The following is a 25,919-nucleotide window of genomic DNA, read 5'->3' on the forward strand; positions in this document are numbered from 1 at the left end:
AGTGTGAGCGGCTTCATCGTGGAGGTGGAGAGATTGGCCGAATCTCGTAAGGTGCCCCTAGAACAAGTGTTCGAGTCAGTTTATGAGCTACTGCGGAAGGATGCCAGGGATTGGTTCATCCCCAGGAGGGGTACATTCAGGAACTGGCAGGATTTAAAGGAGCAACTTAAGGAAGCATTTTTACCGGTGAACTATGAGGAGAACCTGTTGGAAGAAATAAAAAGGAGAACGCAGGGTCCTGATGAAAAGCTGCTGATGTACGTCACTCGAATGCAGAATTTGTTCCAGAAGCTAACATACAGTAGACCAACCGAATCGGAACAAATCCGAATCATCAGGCAGAGGCTATTACCGACCCTACAACAGGCCTTAGCATTCCAGGAGACTAACACCTACGATGAGCTCCTGCGAAAAGGAAAGGTTTTCGAGTTAGTACAGTGGCAAATGAGCCAGTACACCAGGCCACCGTCGAAACCAGGTCTTCTTGACGAGCCCCACCTGACGTATCGTCCGTCCCAACAAAACCGACAACAGGCCAGTTCACTGAATCGCACTGAGAATCTCATTCGCAATGAGCCTCAGAAGGCCCACTCCAATACCATCGGAACCAACCGACCCTGAACCAACCTCTCCCAGAGCAGACTTAACATCGTCTTCATTAATGGGCACAAAATCGAACACACTACCTGGTGGAGAACATGAGCTTAACTTCATCAATGTATTTGTCTTAATACTTTCATTAATCCTAGTACCAGAATTCGCAAAATGCCGGGCAAGCAGAGAGGGATCAAAATTTGCACAAGGTGGGCTGTGCCTCTCGCCCACCCCAACTGAGCGCAAAGTCTGCCAGACCTTCCTTGGTGGTGCGCCATTAAGATTTTCTTGGAGATAATCTGTCTTTGCACTCCTGCACATCCGATTGCAAGTGTTCCTCGCAGTACGATAGTGTTCCCTATTTACTTCGGTAGGATTCGCGATGTAGAAGGCCTTCAACCTGTCACGACATTTCATTGCATTCTTGATCTCTTCAGTTAACCAGGGGCATGGAGAATGTCTAACCTTAATGAGTTTCAGGGGCGCTAATTCGTCGCAGATTTTTAATATTAATTCATTAAAAATAGCCACCTTTGCATCCAAAGTAGGAGCTTGATAAACCGATTCCCAATCAGCAGCCCTCGCAGTTTGAACCAGCCTCGCCAGATCGACACCTCCTAAATTTCGACATTTAATAACTCGAGGCTTAGGTTTAGGGCATTTGAGTTTAAATCCAGCAAACACCAGGTCATGACGAGAAAATTGATAAGCATGCTGTTGTCCACTGGCAACCACTCTGTTAGGTATAGACGTTATAAACAAGTCGAGTAACGTATCACAGGTAGCACTGTGATGCGTGGGCCTGTTATTCACTAGTTTTAGGTTATAGGATTCCAATATGTTCCTCATCGCCCTCGAACGGGCAGAATTCTGAATCATGCAATTATTCATGTCCCCATCATGATCGCATCCGAATAACAAGCAAAAATTTCGTCCAATACAAACTCCAACTCACCAAAAAAGAAATAACTTGATATTAGTCCGAAAGTCACACTAAAACATTTGTAAGGCCTCACTATCTCCAAAATTTAAGACGAAAATCGGAAATTATATTCACGCCCAGTACGAAAAGAAGATATAAAAAAAAATAACCAATGCAAGTGACATTCAGTAAAGTGAAAATAAAATATCGCCAAAATAATGTCGAAATTAGACATAGTCAAACTTATGCAAGTTTTTGGCCGTCCAACTTCATTTGCTGTTTAGATTAGATATTTTATGATTTCTATGCTGATCCGGCTATCGAAAATATTCAAAATGATTTTGAAAAGGCCGTTTTATAGAAAAAAGTTTTATTTTGAGATGCTGGGGTTCGAACATAAATCGATAATTAATTGCAATATTTCCGAAAAATGCATCAGTAATCAAATATCTTATTTCAAAATACTTCAAAGTTCATGCTATACAATTCCTTGTTTTCGCAGGAAGTAATTATGACCAAATCGGTCCGTTGCGGGCGGAAACGTTGAGGGATGGTTTATTGTATTGGTTATACTGTACCTGTGCTATTCTGTACCTGTCACCTAGTCAAAGTAACAAATATTTTACTGTATACTTCAATACGTCAATGGTTTTGAATAGGGTTTTTTTTGCTTATCAAGAAATAGTAGTCCCGTAGATCAGTTATGGCACTTTTTTGGTTTCCATGATATTGTTCTGGTTTTTTTTACAGATGAATCCCCTTTGTATTTGTCAAGAGAAATGAGATTTCGATAATTAAGTATGAACGTTGACTTCTATTCTATCTGTCTATTATATTCGTCAATGTAAACTGTTCTTTGTTTCAGGCTCAGGTAATTTCTTTGAAATTAATTCATTTTAATGAAACATCCTCTACACATCCATATAGCCCATGGAAAACTTCGAAAAACCGAATAAAAAAGTTACTTTTTTCCGTCATGAATTTCTTAAAATGGATTGCTGAAATTTATTAGAGAAAATAACGAAAAATTTTGGTTCCAGTAGCCTTTTTCTTGAGGTTGAAACTGGAATAATAATATTCGCGAGAGTAATGAAGCTGGCATATGGAATAATGAGAAAACAATATAAAAAATTACGGTGCTTAGCGTAGCGTTAGATCTATGACGCCATTATCACTAGTGAAACTGAAAAGAGCAAATTTTTCCAATTATCTGTAGGATATAAATAGTAGATGAATCCCTAAAACAATGTTCTTGTATGACAAAAAAAGCAGGATTGGAAATTATCCTGGTTATAGTGAACCAATGTCTCAATAAATGAGAGGATGAAATAACTCAAAACAAACGAAATTAATTCAGGAACATAATACACATTGATATAAAAGTGGACAAACAAATCAACAGTTGTTGGTTTTCTTATATCTGAGTTGATTTCGTTTATTTATCGCTTTTATTCGAAGGCTCACTTATTTGATATCCTCCTACTTAATTTTTACTGATAATTAGTATATCTGGTCATATTTTGAAGTTTTAATTTTTTTTATACCGTACTTGGAACGGGACCTAACGTTGTCTTTTGAGTACACCTAACAATTTTTAATTTTTTCTCAAACCTAATGTTTCATTTAGAATACACTCTATATCATAAATGATTCATTATATCAGACTTGCACTCTGAATTCATACATAACCTATTGCTTGATTGCAGGTCAAGAAGCGTTCAGTGGATTTTTTTTGCATAGTACTTGAAACAGTACTAACTGTTAACTTTTATGATCCCCTATCAATTTTTATTTGTTTTCAAAATTAATGTTTCATCAAGAATATGCTGTAAATTCAAATATCAGACTTGTACTCCAATATTATGAATTTTCTATTTCTTGATCGCAGTTCAAGGAGCGTTCAGTCTTTTACGCATAGTACTCAAAACAGTACTGTTGTCTTTTCTCTACATCTAACAATTTTCAATTTTGTTCGAAGTTAATATTTCATTTTGAATATAGAGCGCGGGCTGGAGTTACAAATCCTACAAAAGTTTCATTTTATAGGTTTCTCCTTCTTCCTAAAAATCTCAATGTAGTCATTCACATTGAAAAGTTTGATATTAGGATCTTCTTTTCTTCTAATAGATGTCATATTTAGAATCTCCTTCAGAATGAAAGACCTCGTCAAGCGTTTTCTCAGATTTCCGTTCGACACATACTGCTTTTTTTCTCCAACATCGGAATTTATTTTCTTCACGACTTTTTGGCTATGTTCATCTTGATTACCTTCTCTTCTTGCAGCGTGAGTGTCGGATTTTTTCTGCGGAACTTTTCCTCTTTTTCGTTCTCCTACATGTGACTTCAGAAAATTCCTGATTTGAACTGTTCTCCTCAAGTCAATTTGTTTAGACTTCAATTTTTCCAATCCCATTCTCAAGATCTTCTTTCTGTCCATCTCGTCTTCCACAATGAAAAAAATATTTAAGTATGAAACAATAAAATTCGATAGTATCAAAGTTAAAAAATGTAAACCACAACACAATATTTGCAGCACGAAGCACATTCACAACTGAATACTTTGTACATCTACTCCGCTATTATATAGCCCCTCTACCATCCCTCCCTAGCACCCCACCACCCAATTGCCCGTTCCGTCGTCTGATTCGATATTAGATTGCTGTGACTTAAAATTTCTATGGAATAAATGTATTACATTCGTTCAATTTAACTGTCACACGTCGGACTGTTTGTTGATTTATCCTTAACTTCCTATGAACAATTTTAAAGTGTTACTTTTATTAGTTGTATGATGAGCCTTGAGAAAGGAACAAAATAGTTCCGAAACGTTGGCGAATTCAAAAGAGATTGTTTTTCAACCTGTCCAAATTCCTGCGATATTTTACTTATAGTGTTCAATCCATTACTTATGATACCTAAAAAGAACATATAAAATATTTTGTTATTTTGTGATACTTGAGCCTAACACTAAGAATACCTAAAATTATAGAGTGTTTTATATAATTATGAGTTTATGAAACATATGAGAATTTAAATGATAATTGTCCAGAGTATTTTTCTTACAGAAAGAATATACTATATTACTGTTTATTTTTTCAAACGTTTCTGATATTATGAAATGATAAAATATCAACAATTGAAAAGTATAAGTTATCGATACAGATAATGACTATCTGGATAAGCAAGTATTGAAGCGCATTAGTATTTCAATTCTTAAGTTTGTTTCAAATCTCGCTGCTCCAAACAATATTTCAAAATTAATAATTTCTAGAGAATTCTTTTTCATCATTTACATTCACGTTGTAGATGGTATACACGTTTTTCCTGAGGAAATAAAACTATAGAAAGAATGTCCCTGAATAGATTTAACGACTCTGATGTATATGCAGAAATCCATGTAGGTTCCTATATATAAGTACAGAATCGTTATTTTTTGTTTTCACCCTAATTATACGGAGCACTACTATCTACTTCATGAATTTCATTTTCAAGGTCTTAACCGGGAAACCGAAAAGTTTTGAGTATATAATAATAATAATAATAATAATAATAATAATAATGCCGATGCAGCATGACATGATCACAATTGAAGAAGTAAAATCAGCTATCAGAGGACTGCACAACTGGAAAGCACCTGGGCCTGATGGATTACAGAACTTCTGGATCAAGAAACTTTGGATCATGCATGACAAATTGACCTCCGCAATAAATGATGTCATTGAAAATCCTGAAAGAATGCCAGTATTCCTCACACATGGCACAACATACCTGTTACCTAAAGACCAAAGGAATACAGAAGACCCATCCAAGTACCGACCGATCACATGTCTTCCAACGATGTACAAATTAATCACATCGTGCATATCAAACCGAATTCACAACCATTGCGAAAGACATAACATCATCGCCATGCAACAGAAAGGATGCACCAAAGACAGCCGAGGGTGCAAAGAACAACTAATAATAGATTCAGTTATTTGCAATCAAGCGTTCTCCAAGCGAAGGAATCTTTACGCTGCGTACATAGACTACAAAAAAGCATTCGATTCTATACCTCACGAATGGCTCTTGACGATCTTGAAGATTTACAAGGTGGATCCCAATATTGTTAAGTTCCTGAAAAACGCCATGTCAACCTGGCGTACTAGTCTTCAAATGAAAGCAGCAGATTGCTCCATTACAACAGGACCTATTCCAATAAGACGCGGAATTTTCCAAGGAGACTCGCTGAGCCCTCTGTGGTTCTGCATGGCCCTGAATCCCTTGTCTCATAGATTGAATTCTACGGACTACGGATTTTCCATCAAAAGCGGCAGTAGAACTATGATGAAACTGAATCATCTCCTTTACATGGACGATTTGAAACTCTTCGCATCTACCAAAAAACAAATGCAACTGATGCTGAAAATAGTGGAAGGATTCTCGGAAGACATCAAAATGAAGTTTGGACTAGACAAATGTCGACTGCTAAACATAACGAGAGGGAAAATAGAAGATGGTACGTTCAAACTCAAGGAAGGTGCAGAAATTGAAGCATTAAAGGAAGGAGACACATACAAGTAAGTAGGCATAAAACAGGCAAGAAAAATCAATCAGACTCAGATGAAGAAAGAATTAACGGAGGAGTTTACCCGAAGATTGAGGAGGATAATGAGAACTGGTCTTAACAGCAAGAATCTGATAAAAGCGATTAACACCTACGCTTGCTCGGCGCTGAGCTATTCATTTGGTATTATCTCTTGGACGACCACCGATTTAGCAGCTTTACAGAGAAAAATAAGGACGATGCTGACTAAACACAATAAACATCACCCCAAAAGCTCAATAGAACGGACAGAGCTGCCACGACATCTTGGGGGTGGAGGAATTGTTGATTTGTCCTACCGTATGTCCCAGGAAATTGAAGGACTTCGAAACTATTTCTTGAGCAAGGCAGCTTCGTCAGAACTCCATCGAGTAGTTTGTGTTGCTGATACTTCAACACCGTTAAAGCTACACCAGGATCACTTGGAAACCGTCGAACACTCTGCAGAAAGTAAAATGCAGAAACTGATTGGCAAACCTTTGCATGGGAGGCACCAGAATGAGGTCAACCATGATTACGTCGACATATCTGCGTCGAACTACTGGTTGACTTCCGGAAGGTTGTTTCCTGAGACAGAGGGCTTCATGCTCGCCATCCAGGATCAGGTGATTCCAACAAGAAATTACATGAAATACATCGCCAAGGATGCCTCAGTAGCGGACGATAGCTGTCGTTATGGCTGTGCGACACATGAAACTATCCAGCACATCACCGGGGGATGTCAGAAGTTCGCGGGCACGGAATACAAAAATAGACATGATGCTGTTGCCAAGATTCTTCACCAAGAATTGGCACTAAAACACCAACTTCTAACTTCGAAAAGGGTTCCTTATTACAATTACCATCCAGATGCTGTGCTGGAAAACGAACATCACAAGCTCTACTGGGATCGCACTGTTCTCACAGACCGGAAAATAACCCACAATAGACCAGACCTCATATTGCTCAATAAGGATGAGGACACAGCACTATTCATCGACGTGGCAATTCCAAATAATAACAATCTTCTAGATAGACACACTGAAAAAATTTCAAAATACAGAGATCTCGAGGAACAAACCAGAAGACAGTGGAAGCTGAAAGATATCAAGACCATCCCTATTGTCATTTCATCTACAGGCCTGATACCGAAGAAACTACTAGAGAACTTGAGGAAACTTCAGTTGGACGAAAATATCTATAGAGTCATGCAGAAGGCGGTACTGCTCGGAACGGCGAGAACTGTACGCAAGTACATGGGGAATGCAGAGGAACACCGTCTGCTCCAACAGGAAGTGCGGGTGGAGCAGGAATCCAACCTACAGCAGGGAGGCGAGGAGCGACCCGGACCCGACCACCACCACGAGCCCGAAAACCTGGAAAGGGCTCCAACAGAGCTTAATCCTTTTGATATCTGAGATATCTGGGATAAGTGAATTTTCTTCTGGAGAGGAGTGTGAAAGCCGCAAGGCTAAAGTCATAATAATGTCTGGCCTGTCTGGCAGCTATCTAGTAGATGGCCTGCCCGGCAGCCATCGTAACGACGTAGACGGTGCAGCCAGCCACGCCTGCTGTCCGCAGTCCCATTCCTTTTTCCTCTCTCTTTCACATCCTTAATAGGGGTGCTCTTTCTGCTCTCATTTCTCTACCCCTCACCCAAACCGAGAAAGGGGAGCACAAACCCATGAAAATAGTGATCACGAGAAGCCTCGGAAACAAGTCGCTGCCTGGGGATCGTCAGGGCATGTCTGGAGCCGGCGCTGGACATGACAGCATGCGGGACGTCGGTGGCAGGATGTTGAGGAAGCGGGCTCCTGCTGCAAAAGAAGCTACAGCTCCAAAGCAACAACAGCAACCAACGAGTCCAATTCAATCGCCGACTCGAACCGCTGAAGGTGCTGCGCAGGATATTCAGCCAGTGCTCACCCAAGCGGGGTTAGTGAGAAAGCGCATGAAGTGGACAACGTCCATGAATGAAACTATTGTGCGCATATATAACTCCATCACGGGACTAGGGCAGAACACGAACAACTATAGAAAAAGGCTCCATGAGGAATTCTGCATTGCCTACCCAAATGTCAATGTCACTGAACAACGAGTGGCAGACCAGTACCGCGTAATTCTGAGAAATGAACTAGTACCAATGGCCCGAATCGACGCAATTAAACGAGAACTTCAGAGTCCGCCTGCAATAGAGAATAACACCAACATCTCTGATGAAATTCACATGCCTGGGCAACAACAGGCAGAAGAAACTGATACTGAAAGTCCATCTTGCAACGCAAGTGAGCCTGAACACCAGGACGATAGGGAAGAGCTCCGCCGACAAGTTGACTCTGACATGAGGAGATACTTTGCCGAACTGGAAGGAACAGATCCTCTTCATCGAGTAGCACCTCCACGGCTCAATACATCCAAGAAACTGTCACTTATAATCGACATCTTGAATAAGGACGTTTTACCTGAATACCTACAGAACGGAAGTTCATTGGAATATCTGCATCTAGTTTTTCACTGTGCAGCGCTAACGACAGCGAAAACCATAGGGGCAAAAATTCGCCGAACGAGCAATGATGGTCCAAAATTACACAAATTACACGCGCCAGCATGGCAGAAACGTCTTCAACACAAAACAGAAAGGCTAAGAAGAGACATTGGACGACTGACGGAGTACTTGAACGGGAATCGAGGAAGAAAGGTTGTGAATGGCTGCCAAAGAGATCATGGATAGAAACAGGACACACACAGAACGAGAGACGGAGAATGCTACAGCTCACCATTGCCTCGACACTCTGAAGCAAAAATTAAGTCTGTATGCAGAACGCCTGAGGAGATATAAAAGCAATTATAGCCGGAAAAGAGACAATAATTCATTCGAAAAGTCGGAAGAATCTTTCTACCGGTCACTCACATCGTCGGATGGAGAGAATGGAAAGTTACCACCAAAGGAAGCCATTGAACAATTCTGGACCGAACAATTATCAACGAAACCTCACTTCAATGGAGATACCGGATGGATTGAAGATGAAAAATCTGAAGCTATAAAATATGAGCCGATGCAGCATGACATGATCACAATTGAAGAAGTAAAATCAGCTATCAGAGGACTGCACAACTGGAAAGCACCTGGGCCTGATGGATTACAGAACTTCTGGATCAAGAAACTTTGGATCATGCATGACACATTGACCTCCGCAATAAATGATGTCATTGAAAATCCTGAAAGAATGCCAGTATTCCTTACACATGGCACAACATTCTTGTTACCTAAAGACCAAAGGAATACAGAAGACCCATCCAAGTACCGACCAATCACATGTCTTCCAACGATGTACAAATTAATCACATCGTGCATTTCAAACCGAATTCACAACCATTGCGAAAGGAATAACATCATCGCCATGCAACAGAAAGGATGCACCAAAGACAGCCGAGGATGCATAGAACAACTAATAATAGATTCAGTTATCTGCAATCAAGCGTTCTCCAAGCGAAGGAATCTTTACGCTGCGTACATAGACTACAAAAAGGCATTCGATTCTATACCTCACGAATGGCTCTTGACGATCTTGAAGATTTACAAGGTGGATCCCAATATTGTTAAGTTCCTGAAAAACGCCACGTCAACCTGGCGTACTAGTCTTCAAATGAAAGCAGCAGATTGCTCCATTACAACAGGACCTATTCCAATAAGACGCGGAATTTTCCAAGGAGACTCGCTGAGCCCTCTGTGGTTCTGCATGGCCCTGAATCCCTTGTCTTATAGATTGAATTCTGCGGACTACGGATTTTCCATCAAGAGCGGCAGTAGAACTATGATGAAACTGAATCATCTCCTTTACATGGACGACTTGAAACTCTTCGCATCTACCAAAAAACAAATGCAACTGATGCTGAAAATGGTGGAAGGATTCTCGGAAGACATCAAAATGAAGTTTGGACTTGAAAAATGTCGACTGCTTAACATAACGAGAGGGAAAATAGAAGATGGTTCGTTCAAACTCAAGGAAGGTGCAGAAATTGAAGCATTAAAGGAAGGAGACACATACAAGTATCTAGGCATAAAACAGGCAAGAAAAATCAATCACACCCAGATGAAGAAAGAATTAGCGGAGGAGTTCACCCGAAGATTGAGGAGGATAATGAGAACTGGTCTTAACAGCAAGAATCTGATAAAAGCGATTAACACCTACGCTTGCTCGGCGCTGAGCTATTCATTTGGTATTATCTCTTGGACGACCACCGATTTAGCAGCTTTACAGAGAAGAATAAGGACGATGCTGACTAAACACAATAAACATCACCCCAAAAGCTCAATAGAACGGACCGAGCTACCACGACATCTTGGGGGTAGAGGAATTGTTGATTTGTCCAACCGTATGTCCCAGGAAATTGAAGGACTTCGAAAATATTTCTTGAGCAAAATAAAAAACATAATAATAATTATAATAATAAACACCCTTGAAATGGAAAAAGATTGCAGCATTCCATTTTTGGACCTACTTATTGTAAGGGAAAACAATAAACTTATCACCAACTGGTATACCAAGCCTACACATTCGGGCAGATGTATTAACTACTTGTCTAACCACAGTTATAGCCAAAAGAGAAATGTGGCGTTCAATCTGGTCAACAGAGCTGTATCACTCAGCAATGAGAGGTTCATACCACAAAATTTAGATAAGGTCACGAAAATATTACGAAGGAACAACTATCCACTTCACTACATCAAGACCATAATTAACGAGTACAAAAGAAAACAACAACGGGAGTATGTCACACCGGGATTGGAAGAGCCTTCAGCCAGTAATGATAACAGTGTTAGGAGGTTCACAAGACTGGTTATGTATCCTGGGCTGTCATACCAGATAAACAGGGTGTTTCGGGAGCACAATGTGACAGCTGCCTTTTACAATAAGATCAATGTAAAGAAGAGATTCTTCACCAAGCTCAAAGACGACACCCCCATCCTAAAACAATCAGAGGTGATATACAAGATTCCGTGTGGTGACTGCGAGAGATGTTATGTGGGCCAAACCAAGCAGTTGCTCCAGGACAGAATCAGACAACACCAAAATGACGTAAACAAGAGGGATAAAAGTACACAGAGGACAGCACTAGCCACACATGCAATAGTGAATTCACATAGTATTTACTTCTCGAATGTTTCCATATTGGACAAAGAATCAGGCTATAATAGAAGACTCATTAGTGAAATGATACACATACAAAGACAGTGCACGGTGAATTTTAGAGAGGACACGCAAGACTTAAGCTCGGTGTACCATAGCCTCATAGCTAACATGTAGTTTTGCTCGGTTTGTTAACAACTTTGTGCAATGTTCTGTTTGTTTTATCTTAGCATAGATGGCGTTGACAGCTGTGACATACCACTAACCCAGAGAAAAAAAGAAAAAGAAAATGTATTCTGTGTTAGTCCCCTTTTTAACCTCGACTCTTATAATAGTCTTCAAATTTACCCATGTAACAGAACTCAACAAAAAATCTTTCTAGATCAACAATTTTGTGACAATATCTGGCGAATGTCCAACTTTTTTTTCTCATGTTTGACGATTCAAAAATTTCTTCTTTAAATAGAATAAAATAAGGTGAGTGCTTTGTCATGGCTTTCGTCTCCTATGTTAAACGTTAAGGTTTACTTGTTTCCCACAGCCTTGAGAAAGGAGAAATGCTTCTCCGAAACGTCGGCAAATTTTGAATAAAATTTTTGAATAATAAGTGTCCAAATTCCTGCTATCTTTCTTCAGTTATTATCTGTATCGATAACTTATACTTTTCAATTTTAATATTTTATCATTTCATGATATCAGAAACGTTTGAAAAAATAAACAGTAATATAGTATATTCTTTCTGTAAGAAAAATACTCTGGACAATTATCATTTAAATTCGCATATGTTTCATAATCTCATAATTATATAAAACACTCCATAATTTCAGGTATTTTTAGTGTTAGGCTCAAGTATCACAAAATAACAAAATATTTTATATGTTCTTTTTAGGTATCATAAATAATGGATTGAACACAATAAGTAAAATATCGCAGGAATTTGGACAGGTTGAAAAACAATCTCTTATGAATTCGCCAACGTTTCGGAACTATTTTGTTCCTTTCTCAAGGCTCATCATACAACTAATAAAAGTAACACTTTAAAATTGGTCATAGGAAGTTAAGGATAAATCAACAAACAGTCCGGCGTGTGACAGTTATTTAACTGTCACTGAACGAATGTAATACGTTGATTCCATAGAATCAAGTCACAGCAATCTAATATCGAATCAGACGACGGAACGGGCAATTGGGTGGTGGGGTGCTAGGGATAAATGTCATTTCTTTCGAAATTCTATAAAGTACTTAGGATATGTTGTTGACGGTCATGGTCTGAAAACTGATCCTGATAAAATTTCGTGTATGGTAAATTTTCCTCGCCCGAATACCACTACGCAAATCAAAAGATTCATCGGAATGTGTTCTTGGTACCGAAGTTTCATTAGAGATTTTTCCACCTTAATATCTCCAATTAACGATTTGATAAAGGGTAAAAGAAAACGTCAAGCTATCGAATGGACCCCTCAAGCCGAGGAGGCATTTCTTAAGATAAAAGAAGCTTTGGTAGCTTCGCCCATACTAACCTCCCCTGATTTCGATCGTCCTTTCACCATTAGTCGTATTCATGAGTCCAGTGAAGTATGTCTTATATCAATTAGTGAAGAAAACTTGGATAATTGGTATCGTAATATGCGTCTTAAAATCAAAAATGAACCTCAGAAATATCCACAGTGGAAGGTTGAAGATGACATTCTTTATAAACTTGTTCCATCTAATGTTCCGGTTCAGTCAAATATTTCCGAGTGGAAAACCGTCATACCAAATAACAAGCGCAGTGAAATAATAAGAACATTTCACGATCCTCCAACCTGCGGACACCTAGGTTTTTATAAAACGTTCGCCAGAATCAGTGAACTTTATTATTGGCCTAAAATGAGGTTCGATATCCTTAAGTTCATTCGTCAGTGTAAAATTTGTGGAGCTCAAAAAGTTTATAACAAACCCGGACTAGGATTGATGGGAAAGGAGAAAAATGTAAATTTTCCATGGCAAGTCATTGCTTTGGATTTAATGGGTCCATTTCCCAGATCTAAACGGGGCAATACATTCTTGCTGGTTATAGCGGATTGGTTCACTAAATATGTTGTACTGCATCCTATGCAAAAAGCGACAGCTGAGAATATAGTTAAATTTTTAGAATCCGACGTGTTTCTGAAGTTTGGAATTCCACAATTCATTATTTCGGATAACGGTGCTCAATTTGCCGGCCGCACTATGAAGAAATTGGCTGAATCTTATAAAGTCCAGAAGATTTGGTATACCGCCGTTTATTCACCTCAATGCGATTTCGTGGAAAGAACGAATCAAACAGTAGGGACAACTATTCGCTGTTACATCGAAGGCTTAAATCATTGCGACTGGGACAAAGATATTCAAAAAATTGCATTTGCTTTAAACACCGCCAAACATGAAGTGACAGGGTATACCCCGGCTTATTTGAATTTTGGACGAAACGTTCCTACCAGTGGCGATTATTATGGACAAATAAAGTCTACTGACGGTATTCAATTGCTACCTGAAAATAGGGATATTTATGCTGAAAATATTGAACCGTTAGCTAGCATTTTCCATGATATTAAAAAAAGACTTCATAAAGCTTATGATAGAAACGCCCGGACTTATAATTTGCGTCGAAAACAATATTCTTTCAATGTAGGAGAGAAGGTTTGGCGTCGAAACAAAGTTTTATCGGACGCTACAAAGAAATTTTCGTCGAAGTTAGCATCCAGATATGTGTTGCGTAGAGTACATAAGAAAGCTTCGAGTTTGTGTTATTATTTGGAAGATTTAAAAGGGTTGCATGATGGTAAATGGCATATTAAAGACGTGAAACCTTATTTCGGTTCTAATTCCGATGTTTCCGTTTCGTGTTTTTTTTTGGATTTATTGAATTTGAACTATCGTTTGCATTTTGTTTTTCGTTTATTATGCAAAATACCCTCCCTCATCGTAAAAGGATGACAACTGATCGCGATCAGGATTTGTCTATTAACTCCCCCAACATCTTAGGTAGGTTTAGCTGTAGGTTAAGCGAATAGGTTATGATAGGATAAGATATAGGCTAGCTTGAATAGAAATAGGTTAGAATAGGACAAAAACAGGTTAGAATAGGACAGAAATAGGTTAGAATAGGACAAAAACAGGTTAGAATAGGGCAGAAATAGGTTAGAATAGGACAAAAATAGGTAAGAATAGGACAAAAATAGCTTAGAATAGGTTGAGTTAGGATAGTCAAAATAGATTTAGGTAGAATAGGTTACCGTAGGTTAGTTAGAGTAGGAATAGAGTCAAACAAACTAGTTAGACTGATAGTGATAATAAGGCGTTAGGATTATTTAGGTTAGTTGTCAATATTATCGTTTAGATTATAAGTAGTCTAGTTGGTTGAGTACATATTTTAAAGTACGTTTTTCTAAAATATTCATCATAGACGAATCATTCTTGTCGATAATTAGTCAAAAAAAAAAAATTGCATTTCAAAGACAATTTTTTTTTTTGGTTCGGAGAGGGGTGGTGTAGCATTACAAAATTATAATCAGGTATTTAAAGAATGAATTTGATGAATTAATTCCTCCAGCATTGTGTTTAGTATATTCTACCATCTGTACAAGGAAACGCAAATCATTTGTAATCCATAAACTGGTATTATAGTTTCCTATGTGTGATTTAATATTGGGGAGATGTTTGTTTGGAGATGGCATGTGTTTTGGAGATTGCATAAAAAACTTATCGCGAAGCGTACGGATTTCTTGAAGAATTCAGTCAGATGCTATATGAAGACTAACGTCCACGATCATAATCTCGAAAGGGGATTTGTTTCCGAATAAAAACTAGTGATCTTACTGATTAGTCACATATCGATTAAAAATTAGATTTCGTGCTTTAAGAACCCTTTTTAAAAGGTGAGTTTAACGATCATTTGTTGTATTTTTACTGAATTCTTTTGAATCGTTCATCAGGGTTCTTTCACTGGGTGTAATTTTGTTCATCCAAGAAAAAATTCTCGATTTCGCTGCCGTACTGCCGTCTCGCCAAATATTGGAATCAACAATTGCTGTGAAAACCGAAGCCATCACCATCCCCAAGTTGACATCTCCACCAACCCTTAAGTAAGAACTCAGTGAGTGCCGATACTGTTCTGAACATCAGGAAAATAAATAAGTACCTGGATTTTAATTATGAATATTTTCTTCATCATTCACCTTTAACATCTTCTTATTTGTCATTTGTGGTTTTATTAGTTTGCCATGAATTCAATGTTTTAAACGGAACTAAAACTAATTGGCGTCCTCCCAAAATTTGTTGAAGAAAAGAACCTCACACCCATCAATGTTCTCCGGCGAACAGCTGCCGTTCGCAGTGTAACTATTATAATTTTCATTTATTCTTTAAAAGAAAATTCGTCAAAGTGAAAAGTACGTTACAAAATCTTGGAAAATTCAATGTCATGTCACCAGAGTCACATGTTACTCGATGGGGAATCCATGCCGTTTTTTGAGAAACCAAGTTTTTAGCTCTTATAATATGAGAATATTTCATTTTAATTATTTATTTATTTATTTATTTATTTATTTATTTATTCATTTATTTATTTATTTATTTATTCATTATTATATACTCAAAATTTTTTGGTTTCCCGGTTAAGACATTGAAAATGAAATTCATGAAGTAGATAGTAGTGCTCCGTATAATTAGGGTGAAAATAAAAAATAACGATTCTGTACTTATATATAGGAACCTACATGGATTTCTGCATATACTTCAGAGTCGTTAAATCTATTCAGGGACATTCTTTCTATAGTTTTCATTTCCTCAGGAAAAACGTGTATACCATCTACAACGTGAATGTAAATGATGAAAAAGAATTCTCTAGAAGTTATTAATTTTGAAATATTGTTTGGAGCAGCGAGATTTGAAACAAACTTAAGAATTGAAATACTAATGCGCTTCAATACTTGCTTAACCAGATAGTTATTCTGTATCGATAACTTATACTTTTCAATTGTTGATATTTTATCATTTCATAATATCAGAAACGTTTGAAAAAATAAACAGTAATATAGTATATTCTTTCTGTGAGAAAAATACTCTGAACAATTATCATTTAAATTCGCATATGTTTCATAAACTCATAATTATATAAAACACTCTATAATTTTAGGTATTTTTAGTGTTAGGCTCAAGTATCACAAAATAACAAAATATTTTATATGTTCTTTTTAGGTATCATAAATAATGAATTGAACACAATGAGTAAAATATCGCAGGAATTTGGACAGGTTGAAAAACAATCTCTTATGAATTCGCCAACGTTTCGGAACTATTTTGTTCCTTTCTCAAGGCTCATCATACAACTAATAAAAGTAACACTTTAAAATTGGTCATAGGAAGATAAGGATAAATCAACAAACAGTCCGACGTGTGTCAGTTAAATTGAACGAATGTAATACGTTGATTCCATAGAAATTTTAAGTCACAGCAATCTAATATCGAATCAGACGACGGAACGGGCAATTGGGTGGTGGGGTGCTAGGGAGGGATGGTAGAGGGGCTATATAACAGCGGAGTAGATGTATAAAGTATTCAGTTGTGAATGTGCTTCGTGCTGCAAATATTGTGTTGTGGTTTACATTTTTTAACTTTGATACTATCGAATTTTATCGTTTCATACTTAAATATTTTTTTCATTGTGGAAGACGAGATGGACAGAAAGAAGATCTTGAGAATGGGATTGGAAAAATTGAAGTCTAAACAAATTGACTTGAGGAGAACAGTTCAAATCAGGAATTTTCTGAAGTCACATGTAGGAGAACGAAAAAGAGGAAAAGTTCCGCAGAAAAAATCCGACACTCACGCTGCAAGAAGAGAAGGTAATCAAGATGAACATAGCCAAAAAGTCGTGAAGAAAATAAATTCCGTTGTTGGAGAAAAAAAGCAGTATGTGTCGAACGGAAATCTGAGAAAACGCTTGACGAGGTCTTTCATTCTGAAGGAGATTCTGAATATGACATCTATTAGAAGAAAAGAAGATCCTTATATCAAACTTTTCAATGTGAATGACTACATTGAGATTTTTAGGAAGAAGGAGAAACCTATAAAATGAAAACTTTTGTAGGATTTGTAACTCCAGCCCGCGCTCTATATTCAAAATGAAATATTAACTTCGAAAAAAATTGAAAATTGTTAGATGTAGAGAAAAGACAACAGTACTGTTTCAAGTACTATGCGTAAAAGACTGAACGCTCCTTGACCTGCGATCAAGAAATAGAAAATTCATAATATTGGAGTGCAAGTCTGATATTTGAATTTACAGGATATTCTTAATGAAACATTTATTTTGAAAACAAATAAAAATTGATAGGGGATGATAAAAGTTAACAGTTAGTACTGTTTCAAGTACTATGCAAAAACAATCCACTGAACGCTTCTTGACCTGCAATCAAGCAATAGGTTATGTATGAATTCAGAGTGCAAGTCTGATATAATGAATCGTTTATGATATAGAGTGTATTCTAAATGAAACATTAGGTTTGAAAAAAAATTAAAAATTGTAAGGTGTACTCAAAAGACAACGTTAGGTCCCGTTCAAAGTACGGTATAAAAAAAATTAAAACTTCAAAATATGACCAGATATACTAATTATCAGCAAAAATTAAGTAGGAGGATATCAAATAAGTGAGCCTTCGAATAAGGGCGATAAATAAACGAAATCAACTCGGATATATGAAAACCAACATCTGTTGATTTGTTTGTCCACTTTTATATCAATGTGTATTATGTTCCTGAATTAATTTCGTTTGTTTTGAGTTATTTCATCCTCTCATTTATTGAGACATTGGTTCACTATAACCAAGATAATTTCCAATCCTGCTTTTTTTTGTCATTCAAGAACATTGTTCTAGGGATTCATCTACCATTTATATCCTACAGATAATTGGAAAAATTTGCTCTTTTCAGTTTCACTAGTTATAATGGCGTCATAGATCTAACGCTACGCTACGCACCGTAATTTTTTATATTGTTTTCTCATTATTCCATATGCCAGCTTCAGTTCTCTCGCGAATATTATTATTCCAGTTTCAACCTCAAGAAAAAGGCTACTGCAACCAAAATTTTTCGTTATTTTCTCTAATAAATTTCAGCAATCCATTTTAAGAAATTCATGACGGAAGAAAGTAACTTTTTTATTCGGTTTTTCGAAGTTTTCCATGAGCTATATGGATGTGTAGAGGATGTTTCATTGAAATGAATTAATTTCAAAAGAAATTACCTGAGCCTGAAACAAAGAACAGTTTACATTGACGAATATAATAGACAGATAGAATAGAAGTCAACGTTCATACTTAATTATCGAAATCTCATTTCTCTTGACAAATACAAAGGGGATTTATCTGTAAAAAAAACCAGAACAATATCATGGAAACCAAAAAAGTGCCATAACTGATCTACGGGACTACTATTTCTTGATAAGCAAAAAAAAACCCTATTCAAAACCATTGACGTATTGAAGTATACAGTAAAATATTTGTTACTTTGACTAGGTGACAGGTACAGAATAACACAGGTACAGTATAACCAATACAATAAACCATCCCTCAACGTTTCCGCCCGCAACTGACCGATTTGGTCATAATTACTACCTGCGAAAACAAGCAAATGTATAGCAGGAACTTTGAAGTATTTTGAAATAAGATATTTGATTGTTGATGCATTTTTCGGAAATATTGCAATTAATTATCGATTTATGTTCGAACCCCAGCATCTCAAAATAGAACTTTTTTCTATAAAACGGCCTTTTGAAAATCATTTTGAATATTTTCGATAGCCGGATCAGCATAGAAATCATAAAATATCTAATCTAAACAGCAAATGAAGTTGGACGGCCAAAAACTTGCATAAGTTTGACTATGTCTAATTTCGACATTATTTTGGCGATATTTTATTTTCACTTTACTGAATGTCACTTGCATTGGTTATTTTTTTTTTAATATCTTCTTTTCGTACTGGGCGTGAATATAATTTCCGAATTTCGTCTTAAATTTTGGAGATAGTGAGGCCTTACAAATGTTTTAGTGTGACTTTCGGACTAATATCAAGTTATTTCCGTATAATTCCTCATTTTGAAAAACGATAGCAGAATATTCCGTATCCAGGAATACCTTGTCAATTTTGGGCATAATAAGGATAGGATGGATCATAATTCGACTAACATAGAGGTTTTCATTTAAACAAATTTTTTTCGATGAAAGTTCGAAACGAAAGAATTTTTTGGTGGATATGCTGTTTAAAATACATTATGACTTCGACAACAATTCCTGAATGTTGCACCCTTCTATCGTTAAAGCATACTGAAAGCTGGAAATCTTGGAAAATTCAATGTCATGTCACCAGAGTCACATGTTACTCGATGGGGAATCCATGCCGTTTTTTAAGAAACCAAGTTTTTAGCTCTTATAATATGAGAATATTTCATTTTTATTATTGATTTATTTATTTATTTATTTATTTATTTATTTATTCATTATTATATACTCAAAATTTTTCGGTTTCTCGGTTAAGACATTGAAAATGAAATTCATGAAGTAGATAGTAGTGCTCCGTATAATTAGGGTGAAAATAAAAAATAACGATTCTGTACTTATATATAGGAACCTACATGGATTTCTGCATATACATCATTAAATTTATTCAGGGACATTCTTTCTATAGTTTTTATTTCCTCAGGAAAAACGTGTATACCATCTACAACGTGAATGTAAATGATGAAAAAGAATTCTCTAGAAATTATTAATTTTGAAATATTGTTTGGAGCAGCGAGATTTGAAACAAACTTAAGAATTGAAATACTAATGCGCTTCAATACTTGCTTATCCAGATAGTTATTATCTGTATCGATAACTTATACTTTTCAATTGTTGATATTTTATCATTTCATAATATCAGAAACGTTTGAAAAAATGAACAGTAATATATAATAGTATATTCTTTCTGTAAGAAAAATACTCTGGACAATTATCATTTAAATTCGCATATGTTTCATAAACTCATAATTATATAAAACACTCTATAATTTCAGGTATTTTTAGTGTTAGGCTCAAGTATCACAAAATAACAAAATATTTTATATGTTCTTTTTAGGTATCATAAATAATGGATTGAACACAATAGGTAAAATATCGCAGGAATTTGGACAGGTTGAAAAACAATCTCTTATGAATTCGCCAACGTTTCGGAACTATTTTGTTCCTTTCTCAAGGCTCATCATACAACTAATAAAAGTAACACTTCAAAATTGGTCATAGGAAGTTAAGGATAAATCAACAAACAGTCCGACTTGTGACAGTTAAATTGAACGAATGTAATACGTTGATTCCATAGAAATTTTAAGTCACAGCAATCTAATATCGAATCAGACGACGGAACGGGCAACTGGGTGGTGGGGTGCTAGGGAGGGATGGTAGAGGGGCTATATAACAGCGGAGTAGATGTACAAAGTATTCAGTTGTGAATGTGCTTCGTGCTGCAAATATTGTGTTGTGGTTTACATTTTTTAACTTTGATACTATCGAATTTTATCGTTTCATACTTAAATATTTTTTTCATTGTGGAAGACGAGATGGACAGAAAGAAGATCTTGAGAATGGGATTGGAAAAATTGAAGTCTAAACAAATTGACTTGAGGAGAACAGTTCAAATCAGGAATTTTCTGAAGTCACATGTAGGAGAACAAAAAAGAGGAAAAGTTCCGCAGAAAAAATCCGACACTCATGCTGCAAGAAGAGAAGGTAATCAAGATGAACATAGCCAAAAAGTCGTGAAGAAAATAAATTTCGATGTTGGAGAAAAAAAGCAGTATGTGTCGAACGGAAATCTGAGAAAACGCTTGACGAGGTCTTTCATTCTGAAGGAGATTCTGAATATGACATCTATTAGAAGAAAAGAAGATCCTAAAATCAAACTTTTCAATGTGAATGACTACATTGAGATTTTTAGGAAGAAGGACAAACCTATAAAATGAAAACTTTTGTAGGATTTGTAACTCCAGCCCGCGCTCTATATTCAAAATGAAATATTAACTTCGAAAAAAATTGAAAATTGTTAGATGTAGAGAAAAGACAACAGTACTGTTTTAAGTACTATGCGTAAAAGACTGAACCCTCCTTGACCTGCGATCAAGAAATAGAAAATTCATAATATTGGAGTGCAAGTCTGATATTTGAATTTACAGCATATTCTTAATGAAACATTGATTTTGAAAACAAATAAAAATTGATAGGGGATCATAAAAGTTAACAGTTAGTACTGTTTCAAGTACTATGCAAAAACAATCCACTGAACGCTTTTTGACCTGCAATCAAGCAATAGGTTATGTATGAATTCAGAGTGCAAGTCTGATATAATGAATCATTTATGATATAGAGTGTATTCTAAATGAAACATAAGGTTTGAAAGAAAATTAAAAATTGTAAGGTGTACTCAAAAGACAACGTTAGGTCCCGTTCCAAGTATAGTATAAAAAAAATTAAAACTTCAAAATATGACCAGATATACTAATTATCAGCAAAAATTAAGTAGGAGGATATCAAATAAGTGAGCCTTCGAATAAGGGCGATAAATAAACGAAATCAACTCATTCCGCGTCGAGATGTCATCGTGTGAAGATGTGCCATATGACCGCTCAGCGAGTCCGAGTGTTTCGGAAAATTCAGATAGAATTTGCAGTTGTTGCAATCGAAAAGTGGGTGAATCCTACACCAAATGTTCCAAGTGCGATGAAATATTTCATCCCTCATGTTTAGTAAAAGCAGCCAAGAGGAAGAATGCTACTTGCCGCCACGTAGCATCTGAAGGAGGTCAATCTCATGACGAAACTATTTTTAAGACGGAAAACAAGATACTTCGTATTGAAATTCAGTACTTGAAGTCACTTCTGGAAGAAACGAAAAGTAAGAATTCTATTTTAGTCGAGAATAATAGTCTTTTAAGGGATAAGATCTCCAGTCTTGAACAACAATTAAAATCATGTAAAAACATCCCAAAAAAAGTTGTCAACACATTTGCTCAAGATAAGGCAGCAGACCCCGCCAATGGTTCAGCCAGTACGTCTGTGGACAATACATACTGTTCTATGGTGAAGGCAAATTCCAGTAAAGCGCAGTCGCGTGCTCTCCAACCGCAAATGTCATTCGAGCATCCGCATCCGCGAATAGTTGTAAACAATCCTGAAAACCAAGAGTCTGAACCAACTATTAGGACCAACGATTTCTCATTATCGAACTCCATTATGAAAGACACTGATAACAATCTAGAATGGTCTACAGTTGAAAGAAAGAAAGGAAAACGAGAATCAAGAAATAGCAAGAAAATATGTTATGGAACTAAAACTAACTATGAAGATAATACAATCAAGGGTGCCATCCGTAGACGGTGGATTTATGTTGGGAAAATCGCAGGAAAACAGGTCTCGGAGCAAGATATACGGTCTTTCTTGGGAGATATGGATGATAACGAACTTATAATTGTGAAAAAACTCAACACTATTGGGCAAAACTCCGCTTTAAGCATTGGCTTACCAGGCGACACAGCTTATAATAAGATTTTTTGCGAGACTTTCTGGCCTGAAGGTGTCGTTCTTAGGGATTTCTCTCTCGACCGAAATTTTTTACGGAAGAGCAGAATGAACCAGAACAGCTAAATTCATCTATCAAATTTGGTAAGTCCAAACCCACCAGGGACTTTAGCCTTGTTCACCAGAATGTTCAGTCTTTGGGTACAGCTATGAACGGCCTACAGCTAATGGCTCAAAAGGAAAACTCAGACGTAATAGCTATTACAGAACACTGGAAGTCCAAGGATGAACTTCCTGTCTACAAGATAATCGGATACAAGTTAGTTTCAAGTTTCTGCCGTTCAAGAGGGAGACATGGTGGATGTGCAATCTACATCAGAGAAGAACTGAAATTCACTGAAAGGTCGGACTACAATCTTATTAGTATACCAAATGTCATTGAGTGTTCTTCAGCTCAAATTCATTCAAATAATCATAAAATACTGATTATATGTGTTTATAGGCCTAATTCCCAACCTTTGGCAGATGTGGATCTGTTCTTAGAGAAACTTAAGACTCTTCTAGAGAAATGTACACTTGAGAGAGCTCCTTTCATTTTGGTGGGAGATTTCAACCTGGACATCCTGTCAGGATCTCATGACAGTGTTGGGTTTATATCACTCCTGGAGAGTTTCAACTTGGAACCCTTGATTCGTCAGCCCACACGACCCTCATCGGGAACCTGTCTGGATAATGTTATAACCCCCCTGGTGGGGCAAGCTAAGGTGATCGAACATCATATATGTGACCATTCCGCCCTGAAATTCACTTCCAACCTCAATTTCACTACTGATCGCAGAATAAAGTCGGTCAAGAGGAGAATAATAAATGATGAGTCCACCGATATCTTCCTCCAAGAGCTGTCTCTGTTGAGTTGGGATGACATCTTTGTAAATTCATCTGACCCTAACCATCTTTGGAATATATTCCATAGCCGATTTTTTCAGACATTTGATAGATGTTTTCCTAAGGTAACCATTCATCCTTCAACATCCAGGAATAACTTCAAGCTAACACCTGAACTAATAAACATGAAAAAACATCTCGACTTATTATACATACTTTCTTTCTCTAGATCTGAATTGAAAGACACGTATAAGTCAGTGAAGAAACATTATGATAGTCTCCTGTCGAGGGCGAGGAGGGACCACTTCAGTTACTTCATAAGAAACTCTGAAAACAAGTCAAAAGCCTCCTGGAAGGTGATAAATTCTCTTACAAAAAGTAAGACTTCTCCGGCTTCTTCTTGTGATCTGGACGATTCTTCCTTGTGTCCGAATGAGTTCAATAATTTCTTCGTTGATTTTCCTACTGCGCTGACTGAATGTCTGGAGAGAGGTTCTAGCACAGAGCGGGACAGACTTGATAAATCCTTCTATATGTTTGATGTTACACATGATGAAGTTCGGAAAACAGTTAAAGCTCTAAAAAATTAACTTTCATGTGGCTATGACGAGATACCAATCAAGATACTCAAATTATCGATTGAATTCATTATTGCACCCCTTTGTTTTATAGTTAACCGCTCATTCAAAGAGGGAATTTTTCCTGACCAACTCAAGATTGCTATTGTGAAACCCTTGTATAAAAGGGGTCCTGTTGATGATCCCAATAGCTATAGGCCTATCAGCATTCTGTCTGCTTTTTCCAAGGTCTTCGAAAAAATATTGACCAACAGATTACTGAATTTTTTCTATAAATTTGATGTGATTTCAGCTTGTCAGCATGGATTTGTGAGAAACAGAAGCATTGAAACTGCTACTTATGAGCTTATTAATGAAGTCTTAGTTTCCCTTGAGAGTGGTGAGGTGCCTATGGGACTATTCTTAGATTTAACAAAGGCCTTCGATTGTGTGGAGCATGAAAGACTGCTGGAGATCCTTGATGACTGTGGAATAAGAGACAATCAATTAAAGTTAATAGATAGCTACCTTACATCTCGCAAACAGATAGTTGTTATGGAGGTTGATGGTGAATTAGTCAAGTCAGACATAAGAGAGAATAAGATGGGCGTTCCTCAGGGAAGTATTCCGGGACCTATTCTTTTTATCATCTACATCAACAAGTTACCTAAGGCAAAAGTCTCAGCTAAGTATTCTATGAGGATGTTTGCTGATGACACCAACTATTTGCTAAAATCTTCGGATATAGTGTCAGCTGTTGTGGACTCGAACAATGTTTTGAAGTCTGTGGGTGATTGGTTTCAAGATCACAATCTTATCTTAAATATTGACAAGACACAGTGTATTTTCTTCTACACTGAAAAATCCAAACTGAACTATCCTTCATCAGTGAATATTGCTAATAGCAATGTTGTGGTCAAACATAGTGTTGTATTTTTGGGACTTGTTTTAGATAGACACTTGAAGTGGGGACCTCATACTGAACAACTTAGATGTAGGCTCAACTCCATTTGTTATATGCTCTTTATGTTAAGGGATCAGATTGATTTTGACCTAATGAAGATTATATATTACTCTAATTTCCAGTCAATTATGTCCTATGGGATTATTTTTTGGGGTAACTCTTCCCATGTAGGTAATTTATTCATAGTTCAAAAGAGAGCTTTAAGAACTATGCTCAATCTGGGCTTTAGAGAATCTTGTAGGGGTTTATTCAAAAGTAATAATATTCTTACCATATATGGACTTTACATATATAGATTACTGATTTTCTTCCGCAATCATAGCCGCTATTTTGAGTTACTGAGTTTCTGAAACCAGAATGCTACCAGAAGAATGTTTCCATATTCAGTTCCATCCCACAAGACCTCATTAAGAGGTAAAAGCGTTGAATGTATGTCAATATCTTTATTCAATATATTGCCCTCTCAAATTAGAAAACTTTCATGCCCTTCCAAATTCAGAAAATCTTTGTACACTTTAATCTTGAATTGTGAACCATATGATATTTGTGAGTTCAAAGAATTTTGTAAAAACCAATGATATTGTATATTTGGCTTTGACATGTTCCATTTTTACAAACTTTGTAATTATCTGGAATCAATAAATACTATTACTATTACTATTACTATTACTATATGAAAATCAACAACTGTTGATTTGTTTGTCCACTTTTATATCAATGTGTATTATGTTCCTG

The 25,919-nt window shown here is 36.7% G+C and overlaps 1 protein-coding gene across 1 annotated transcript; it reads left to right on the plus strand.

Moving 5' to 3' along the window:
• Positions 1–22,987: 22,987 nt before the first annotated feature.
• LOC123322280 lies at positions 22,988–25,534 on the plus strand. Its single transcript, XM_044910223.1, has 2 exons — positions 22,988–24,041; positions 24,534–25,534. Exons 1-2 carry the CDS (start codon positions 22,988–22,990, stop codon positions 25,532–25,534), a joined length of 2,055 nt encoding a protein of 684 aa, XP_044766158.1.
• The last annotated feature ends 385 nt before the right edge of the window (positions 25,535–25,919 follow it).

Source organism: Coccinella septempunctata, chromosome X, assembly GCF_907165205.1.
Source record: "Coccinella septempunctata chromosome X, icCocSept1.1, whole genome shotgun sequence".
Taxonomy (NCBI): Eukaryota; Metazoa; Arthropoda; class Insecta; order Coleoptera; family Coccinellidae; genus Coccinella; species Coccinella septempunctata.

What these genes read in the sequence shown, in the direction of transcription:
- LOC123322280 (XM_044910223.1), top strand. Translation starts at nt 22,988, where the DNA reads ATGAACGGCCTACAGCTAATGGCTCAAAAGGAAAACTCAGACGTAATA. An exon ending in GATAAATTCTCTTACAAAAA is followed by an intron (nt 24,042 to 24,533) that starts GTAAGACTTCTC and finishes ATGTGATTTCAG; the next exon opens with CTTGTCAGCATGGATTTGTG.